This window comes from Penaeus chinensis, chromosome 29 (assembly GCF_019202785.1).
Source record: "Penaeus chinensis breed Huanghai No. 1 chromosome 29, ASM1920278v2, whole genome shotgun sequence".
Taxonomy (NCBI): Eukaryota; Metazoa; Arthropoda; class Malacostraca; order Decapoda; family Penaeidae; genus Penaeus; species Penaeus chinensis.
Window position 1 is genome coordinate 7,128,677 of NC_061847.1, and position 10,000 is coordinate 7,138,676.

The 10,000-nt window shown below is 37.7% G+C and overlaps 1 protein-coding gene across 1 annotated transcript in view; it reads right to left on the reverse strand.

Annotated features, from left to right (window-relative positions):
• Positions 1-1,575: 1,575 nt before the first annotated feature.
• The window catches only part of LOC125040867 (U3 small nucleolar RNA-associated protein 4 homolog), a 9,071-nt gene continuing 646 nt past the window's right edge, over positions 1,576-10,000 (reverse strand). The window contains exons 2-13 of the mRNA XM_047635637.1: positions 8,559-8,623; positions 7,348-7,526; positions 7,128-7,212; positions 6,780-6,874; positions 6,491-6,588; positions 6,185-6,303; positions 5,241-5,393; positions 4,589-4,659; positions 4,148-4,282; positions 2,900-3,034; positions 2,605-2,727; positions 1,576-2,416 (exon numbers count right to left, since the gene is read on the reverse strand). Of these exons, the coding sequence (XP_047491593.1) occupies positions 1,730-2,416; positions 2,605-2,727; positions 2,900-3,034; positions 4,148-4,282; positions 4,589-4,659; positions 5,241-5,393; positions 6,185-6,303; positions 6,491-6,588; positions 6,780-6,874; positions 7,128-7,212; positions 7,348-7,526; positions 8,559-8,623 (1,945 nt within the window). The 3' untranslated portion in view covers positions 1,576-1,729. The remainder of the gene's footprint in view (positions 2,417-2,604; positions 2,728-2,899; positions 3,035-4,147; positions 4,283-4,588; positions 4,660-5,240; positions 5,394-6,184; positions 6,304-6,490; positions 6,589-6,779; positions 6,875-7,127; positions 7,213-7,347; positions 7,527-8,558; positions 8,624-10,000) is intronic.

A 10,000-nucleotide genomic window follows, 5' to 3' on the forward strand; every position in this document is an offset into this window, starting at 1 on the left:
CTCTCTCTCTCTCTCTCTCTCTCTCTCTCTCTCTCTCTCTCTCTCTCTCTCTCTCTCTCTCTCTCTCCTCTCCTCCTCCCTCCCTCCCTCCCTCCCTCCCTCCCTCCCTCCCTCCCTCCCTCCCTCCCTCCCTCCCTCCCTCCCTCCCTCCCTCCCTCTCCCTCTCTCCCTCTCTCTCTCTCTCCCTCTCTCCCTCTCTCCCTCTCTCCCTCTCTCCCTCTCTCCCTCCCTTTGCCTCTCCTCCCTCTCTCCCTCCCTTTGCCTCTCCTCCCTCTCTCCCTCCCTTTGCCTCTCCTCCCTCTCTCCCTCCCTTTGCCTCTCCTCCCTCTCTCCTTCCCTTTGCCTCTCCTCCCTCTTTCCCTCCCTTTGCCTCTTTCTCTCTCTTTTGCTGTACTTCTCCATCTCCATCTGTACATCCCCTCCCTTCTCATCTTTGTCTCTCCCCCCTCCCTATTTATTTATTTACTGAAACTTTTCTGCCACGTCATCATCTGTCATTGGCAGCACAATCAAAGTATAGTGATAGCATGAAGCTTTGGGTAAATCCCCCAGGGTAAGGGAGTGCTATAGGGCATCAAAGGTTATATGGCACTATGGTAAATTAGAGTAGCAAAAAGGGTTAGGAACGAGTTAGTGATTATGGTAAAGTTATAGGTTGAACAGTACTGGAGGGAGGTATGTTACTGAAAAGGGTAGAGAGGGGGAGCTGAGCTGTTAGAAGAGGAAGGAGTTAAGGAAGTAGGATGCATTTTGAAAAAAGTACTGTGGCGAAAAGGGCAAAAATGAGTTCAACAATTAGGATAAGTGGACAGACCAAGGGGATGAAAAAGGAAAAAGGAAAGGAGAAGAAAAGACCATGCAAAATTAGTGGAGGTGAGGGCTGAGGTTCAAGGTGGGAGTGATCCCTGGCATTGGGCCTCAGTCCTCGCCTCCTAAGCCCCCCACAAGAACAAGCAAGGGATTGAGGGGCCTCTCCCTGTCCAGGAACCTCCAATTTTTCTTAGCTTAAATCACTTTTTCTCTTCAGGCTCCGAGTCTTCACCATTTTAATTTCACCTCTACTTGTATTTCTAAAAACTATTTTTAACACAAATGAAAAAAAAGTCGAAACCATGTGGGATAAAGTCTACATTAATCTTGCATTCAAACATGCTAGCTTGCGTTACTCTTATACTAAATGATTATCACCTTAGAGTTAAAGAAATTATACATAACTTGAAAAATATTGCTTATTTATCTGTGAAAAAATACTAAACAGGAAATCTAGTCTATTTTCATCTTTCTCGTCATGACTCAACTATAGGAAAAACATTTCTATTGAATTCATTATAAGCATATCTCTTTATAAGAAGTTATCTAGGCATAAAAGTTCATACTTATAGCTTTTAATTATTTTAAAAACTGTCAATATTATTACTAAAATGGTTTTCCTTAATCACAGTCAGTCTCATTTTTTTAATATAAAGAATTGGAGTTATAACCCATTCTTTAACAACTGCAAAACCATGAATATTCTTTTCAAAATTTTATTCTCATATCAACCTCATTAATGTCATGGAAACAATAATAAAACTATAACATTCATATACTTTATAAACAGCATATTACACAATTCACATATTCACTTTATAATTTAATTCAAGAAATAAGTATTCCTTGATCAACAAAGGCAACCCAAAATACAAAAGATAATTTTCATTATTTCTTCCTATTATTTTTAGTCTCGCATTTACACTCCTCCATATTTCTTCACCTTTAGAGTTGTTGGTAATTTGTCTAACAACTGCAGGTCATCCAGTTCTACACTCACTACTGAATCATTTTTCACATGCGAAAAGTGCAATATTTGATTTGGTCTTCGTGCAATAGTAAAGCACAGAGTACTTTTGCCCTTCTCAACCTTGCCATTAACTCGTCTGGCAGAATAATCTCTACGCTTCATTTTGGCCGGTTTGTTATTGACATAAGGTTCACTAACACTCTTCTCCTTATTGAGGACAATGATGGCTGAATCGTCATGGAGGAGGACCAGGTTCTTGTGCCTCACGTCAAAGCTCACATCATGGACCACTGAATTCCTTTTGGTCAACTCTGCTGGGCACTCAGAAAGAAACTCGCGGCAGAAGGGGGTGTAATGCTGTGTCTGTAGGCTGTATTCCTTTACCATCATGTCTGCATAGACCACCACCACATCAGACGTGACTGGATGGATGCCCAGGGCTGTGACAGGGGCACTGTACTTTGGCAGCACAGACTTGGTGTCCTTGCGCAGGTTGAAGGCTGTGATCACCTCATGGTTGTCAGCCACCACCAGGATGCTGCCCTCACGGTTGGCCTTCATCTTGTTTACACTGTGGCCTGGCTCAAGACAAAGCTCCATGTCAACTTCTGCCTCCGCCTCTGTCACGCTGATGATCTATAATGATAAATGGTTTGGGATCATTTGCCATCCCTCACACATGCAGACAGCATAAATAACTTTCTCTTGAACAGATATTAAGCAAAGATTAATAAAAAATCAAATGAAATGTCTAAATCCTGAATTTCTTCTCGCTAAACTTAAGCAATAGCAATAACAATAACAACAACAACGACAAAACTCACCTGAATAGTGCCATCAAGAGCAACTGATGCTAACTTGCCTTCTGCAATCCACAAAACTTGTCGACATTGCTTGATGCTCTCATTTATTGCTTTTATTCTCTGTATGCTCAACCCATTGCCATCCTGTATATGGGAAAAGCAAGATTACATAGGAGCCAGGGAGGTAGACTTCATCAAATGTTGTTCAGCTAACCAACTCGCCTGGACTGCCAGGGTGATAATAAACACAATACTAATAATGAGAATAACAATAACCACAACGATAATAACTTTTCAAAGACCGACATATCTTTACCTTTGGCAAATTGAAATGGAATAGCCTGTGGTTGCCCTGGACAATGTACGCAATCCATTTGCCACTGGAGGAAATAGCACTCCACTCAGTAACTTCGTCTTCCTTGCATTGTAGTTCTAGAAGTTTCACACGATCCTGTAAAAGCCAGATTGTCATCAAGAGCTGTAGGGTTGATGGGAATACTTTATCGTAATTAGCTTTTTTTATTTACTGAGATGAAGCTGCAATCATAAGTTTGGTATTGATTAATTGAATGCACAACATGAGTGATAAACATTGTTGTATCTCATAAAACTATGTATATTGATTACCATTACCAACCTCAAAACCTGTTGCCGATTATCAGCAACCTATCAAATACATCTTTGCTTCAATTACTTTTTTTTATAAATAAATAAATAAACAAATAAATAGACAAATAAATAAATAACTTTTCTGCTCTGCCTTCTCCATTCTATGCAGCAGTTAACTCTGAACCCAAAGAACCACAAACTTTCTACTTTCTCTGTTCCTCCAGTCACAAAATAGGTACAATCTTTCACTATGGCAAATTCTGGTTGCAAGCATATGAAGAATTCCATTTTATTCATCAGAAAATCAAAACAGTTACCCTTCACACATGAATGAAAATGACAGATTGCTATGAATAGGTAAATGACACACTGGATGAAAAATGCCATATAACACCAGCATTACGAATTCACACTGAGTTACATTCACAATAGTATGGAGGCAGGAAAGCACAACTGTGTGATTAGCTCAGGCACAGGAGGCCTACAAGGGAAGTGGAGATACAGGGATGATATCATGAGTGTGGCTGACGATTTGCCAACAGTAACAGATCATTTTTAGTGGACACAACATTCATCCCATTCAGTCTTTGACAGGCCTTCCACAGATGGCAAATAGGACTGGCCATACATTGTGCAATGATCTACAATCGTGGCCATCACCAAGGAAGCACATCAGCCTCTACCTTAGTTACTACGTTTCTCAATTTTTTTTATGCCCTAATTAGCATGACAGAGGGAAACGGTTATCATGTGATACCCAATTCCAAAACCCAAACCAATCCATAAGAATCCAGTATCCTATCACTATGATGATAAACAAAGTGTGATAGCCCATTCAAATTCCATTCAATTGCATCATTCTGTAGCCTGAAATTAATTAAAAAAAAAGAAAAACCAAATTCTTTTTCTGATGTCTATAAAAACAAAGTAGACAACAATCTCATAAACAACATACCTGAGAAATGGGCAGAAATGAACCAGATGGTTTCTTTTTGTTGCCCTGGTAATGTCCAAGTCGCCAAAGGTCCAAGCGGTCTTTGTAACGCAGCAAAATTGCCTCTGCCTCACCAGCAATTGATATGGAGCCTGGCTATAAGAAATCATGGAGATTAGCTTTTTTTCTTCATACAAGCTAAGTGAATCATGGATCAAATGTCATGGTTGTTGTTATTATGCATCAGTTGAAATTTATGTCATGAACTTCAGAATCATGGTCTTTATTCTACAAAATCTGCAAATGTTTCCATGTAAAGGACATATTCTTACATATAGATAAGTTTAATAAAAACAAGAGTTTATATTTCCTTCATTCAAGCAATACTAGTAAAATATATATTTGTTTAACCTGTCTATCAAATCAAAACACATTTAAACAATAAACATTAAAATATCTTACATGTGGAAGTGCACGATATTTAATGACTGTTTTTGGAGGGTAGTAGCTAAGGGCCAGCACTGTGTCCACACCTGTCAAAGAAAAAATCTTTGCTTGAGAAAGTATCAGAAAATTCTGAGAAAATTATTTTTTTCTTTTTTACCTTGATGACAAACAAGATCGATTACTCTATAAACATTCCTAAATCAACACAATATAATCACTACTAACACCAACATATCTTTTGTTTTGTGAATCATGTTTACAAATAAATGGCCCCACAGGTGCTCAAGCTACCAAGGAATCAATTAGTAGGCCTACGTGACCTCACTTGATTTCCCCTTCGCCCAAGTTTTCATGGAATTTTTTTCTAATACTTTAAATTTTGATGCTTTTATTACCATCAACATTATGATAATCATGATGCTATTTACAATACTACTAAAAATATAATACAAAATGAAATATTTCCAAAAATTGAGGAAAAGGTACAAATGGGACAGATTGAACTTAAAACTTGGTGACTTTGCACATATAGAACCATCAATATTTCAACAAAATTAATAAACTAAACTCATAGTGGGCACAGCAGCAATGGATTAAAAATACTAAAAGGATATATAACAACAAACCACCACCAACGCCATTCTTGAAACTTCACAAGTGCACTTACCTCCCGAATACAGTTTCCCATTTGACGTCAGTGCCATGGCTCTGACGTCATGCGTGTGTATGGAGCGGGGCAGTGACCTCATCCAGCACTCCTTTCTTCCTGACTTTGAACCAGTCTGTACCAATTTGACTTGCACAATTGTCGGGTCAACCCCTGGAAAGGCAATGAAAAGGACCTATGAATCAACAGTATAAGTTATGTGGCATCTAAAAGACTGTACTGACTTTTCCTTTAATGTACCCATGGCATATTGCTAATATTTCATGCTCTTTCAAGGTGTCTGTCTGTCTGTTATTTTTATTATTATTGTTATTATTGTTATTATTGTTATTATTGTTGTTATTGTTGTTATTATTATTGTTATTGTTGTTATTATTATTGTTATTGTTGTTATTATTATTGTTATTGTTGTTGTTATTATTATTGTTATTGTTGTTGTTATTATTATTGTTATTGTTGTTATTGTTGTTATTATTGTTATTATTGTTGGTATTGTTGTTATTGTTATTGTTGTTATTATTATTGTTACTATTGTTATTGGTGTTGATGTTGTAGTATTGTGTTGTTGGTATTATTGGAATTTTGGTAGTGTTGGAGGTGTTGTGTTGTTGGTATTGTTGATGTTGATGTTGTTGATGTTGTTGATGTTGTTGATGTTGTTGATGTTGTTGGTGTTGTTGATGTTGTTGATGTTGTTGGTGTTGTTGGTGTTGTTGGTGTTGTTGGTGTTGTTGGTGTTGTTGGTGTTGTTGGTATTGTTAGTATTGTTAGTATTGTTAGTATTGTTGGTGTTATGTCTGCCCATCAATAATTGTTCTCTCCTTAAATCCTTCTAACCCAATGTCCTTCCTTCCCAAACCCCCTCCATTCATCCTAAGGGAACAACAGGACCTCACACCTAAATCAACCAAAGAAATGTGAGAATTCCTTCTTCCGACACTCACCTGCGACGTACAGCAACTTCTGTTCTGGACATATGACGAGAGACAAGACGTCTGCTTTGTGGGTTTGCACATACTGCGTCATGGTTCCGAGTGTGGAATTCCAAAAGCATGTTTTCCCTCTGTTAATAAAAAAAGGAATTCAATTAAGCATTAAACACAACTTATGTTTGAAATACAGGTACAATGAACAGGTTGAACAATACATGTATAGAGAAGAAAAGAAGCATATAAAATTCCAAATATCATTATCAAATCTGGTAAATGACCCAATCTCTCATTTCAAAACCGTCTAAAGACAATATTTACCTTGAGTCGCCGCTAACAATTGTCATGTCGTCCAGGATAGCTACGCACCATACAATAATCTCCCTTCCCCTTGTTTGCCCCATAGAACATCTCGTAACCTGAAACCAACGTGGGGGAAAAAAGTATGAATTTCACTTCCAATACTTCAACGCGAGTAAATATATCTATGGAATTGAGGCCTACTGACATTCACTTGATTACCTTAATTTACACATTATCATCAAATGCACTTTTACTGAAATTACATGTTTCAGTGCATGCAAGTCCATTAAGATACCAAAACACTTACCCTCCCATCTTTTAATGACCAGAGTCTCACACAGTTAACAGATCCAGAGACAATGTAGTTTCCACTGAGGTGCCAGCCTATGCTCAAAATTCTACCTACAAAGTGGACAAAATAAAATAATTATCAAAAATCATTCAGTAATATTTAAAGACATATGTAATTTATATCTACATGGTTATATACAAGAAATATTCAAATGAACAGTTTACTTAATAAAGTTTATCTGTTATGGCAAAATTGTACCATAATTACCTCTTTTAACACTGAATATCAAAAGTTTCATTTCAAATTCACATTCTAAAATGTAAAAACAGGAGAAGATACAAAACATGGGATCAATACACTTACCTTCTTGTTTGGCCAAGCTCTTGTCATAAACAACTCTGTCTTCATCAACATTAAACAGACAGACATATCCATCCTCTGTTCCTGCCTGTGCATAAAACAAAAATAAATAAATCTAGAAAAAAAACTACAACAATGTATTTCTAAAAAAAAAAAAAAAAACAATTTCATTTAGCATTAACTGACAAAAATATATACAAGAAAATACAAACATACAACTTACAGCCAACTTCTGTTTGTTGGGTGAGAGAGCAAGACACCACGTAGGCCCCCCTGTGACTGCTGTGCGAGATCTGACAGTACAAGAGGCAAGGTCATACTCCAGCAAAAAGCCATGAAGACCAGCACTAAACAGCCTCCCATTGCACCAAGCCAAAGCTTCAACAGAACTGTCTTCATCACCTGTAGAAGACAAGAGGGGTAATATATAATTTTATCATTTTAGGAAATCTCATGTTATTCAGATACACATGGAGAAGATTTTTGAACAGACAGCAGTCAGTGCTCATCAAAATATTTGTCGACAAAGGGCCCGCACCAATCATTCAGATAAAATCAGAAACACCCTCAGAAAGTATGAATAATATTCACAAGCTGTCACAGTTGCTGGTTTCTTTTTTCTACTATGTGATATCTACCCATCAGAATGGCTATAGTGCAAACATGGTAAAGGTTGAAGAGAAGGTTAAAGATCTCTCAAGCAAGCAAACTGCTGCTAAGACATCACTTTACAAAGCTAGAAAAATAAATAAAGAAATAACAAATATCACCAGTGTGGTGGTGATTCAAGAAGTTTCACAAGGCTGCTGGAGAGGAAGCGACAAAGGATAACATCTCCACATAGTCTTAAGATTCTCAAGAAGCAGGTTGATACTAGCCCCAGCATCACCTGAATTCAATTGAAAGAAAGCAACCCAAATGTGTTGGGTAATGTATCACTATATACTGAGAGTCAAAGCCTGAAGGAGGACTTCAAATTCATGCACCTGCCACTCAAAAGAATCTAACTGTTACCAATCAGTAACAGAATATAAAGGTTCATGGTAAGGAGTGCTTTTGGGTACCAGTATGGGTCAATTAGTTGTGTTACCAAACAATGTTACAGTAAATAAAGGTATCTATCTGGAGCTTTTGTGTGACCAACAAGCTATCCAAGAATGAAACTTCTATGCAAGATGGAGCTCTGTACCATACTGCTAAATTGATCAAAGAATACTCTGAATATGTTCATTATTGACTTTAACAAGCAGTGTAACATCTACTGGCGATCACAATGTAGCGGCAACAAACATTATGACAAGCACTGTATATCAGGTAAAATCTATTCATAATATTGGCATGTAAAACAAATCTTACAAGAGGTATTAGAAAGTCACATATCATAAAAAATTACACATTTTCTTTCAGATAAGAAGTAACAAAGAAAAGGCTTACCCTGAATAACTTGTTGCATAAAAGGTCGATGCTTGCAGTTCCATATTTCTACACTGCCATCAGCCCTTGAAAAATAGAACAGGATTAGTACACATGTAAATAATGTTAAAATAATAAGCTGCAGTACTTTAATATGGGAAAATTATAAAAACAAATTTTGGCATATCAATGTTGAGCTCTCTACTGCACCCCTGTGACCACTACAGCAAGGGGGGGGGGGAGCACTCCCCAACCCCCACCCTGGAAGACAAACACATTCCACAAACAACCAGCAGGAGGAAGCCTATAATCAATCATAAATAAGGCTACACACTAATCTGTGAAATCATAAGGTATACTAAAGGTTAAAATGCAGAGGAATGTGTCCAATGAGCATAACAAAGCTTAAAGACAGCCTCATGGTTACTGCACTTTTGCATACATGCGGAGAGAGACCAGGAACATCTCTCATAACCTGTCAACATAATGTCTTTCACAAGTGCTGCCAAGGAGCTGGCAGACCCAATGTCACATTTTTTCTTGCAACCCTTCTGTTCTATCAACATAACAGATGGCACTGTACATAAATATCATGCAGACAGCACATGTCATATATATTGTGACTAAATGGTATGTGCTACAATTTTAGCAATTATTTCTAAGGCAGGCACACCTATTTTCCACATAAAAATAAGATATCTGATGAGAGTTACTGGTGTACAGCAGATATATAGTTGGTGCAGTATCAAATACAGCCAACAATCTTGATTTGATATCCCATTAGTAGGGGAAGGGGATAAAGGGTGGAAACTTATAAGCTTTCCTCATATATTCCCCTGCATCCACTGCATTTTCCTTAATATTTTGCCCAACAATTTTTGACATACAGTATGCCCTCTTCTACTCTCAAGGCCAAAACTGTGGGGTAAAATGGGTTTTCCAGTCATTATATAGGAATAATGTGAGATATCCATCAGTACCCATATTACCAATTATACAGACTTTTTTGTTTAACTTAAACTCTCTAACATTACATGAAAAAAAAATTACAAATAGGACTAAAGCTCAAAAGAGTTCAAAACTAAACTTTCCTGCTTTATATCTATTCCCTTCATGCCATCTGCCACAGTTTTGTACACTCACAGATCACAACAATTTTCCTATCGATGGTTCCTCCCACTCTCTACAATTGAAATATGTCGAAATTATGCCCTAGAAATACTCCCATTACCGCTGACAATCTTAGCCCCGATAGCAGTGGAGGGTATGAGAGGTACTAGGAAAACTGCAAGTACTATATGAATATACACAGAATCAGTCACAATATTCTCTAGTGCAGGGGGCTGTGCCCTATGTGATCACTTACTTGGGGGCTGCCACCTCCCACCTCCCAGGAAAAAAAATCCTCCACGTATTCACACTAAGGTAGAGCGTCAGAGACTCTGCACCAGGGGCTCTCGCAT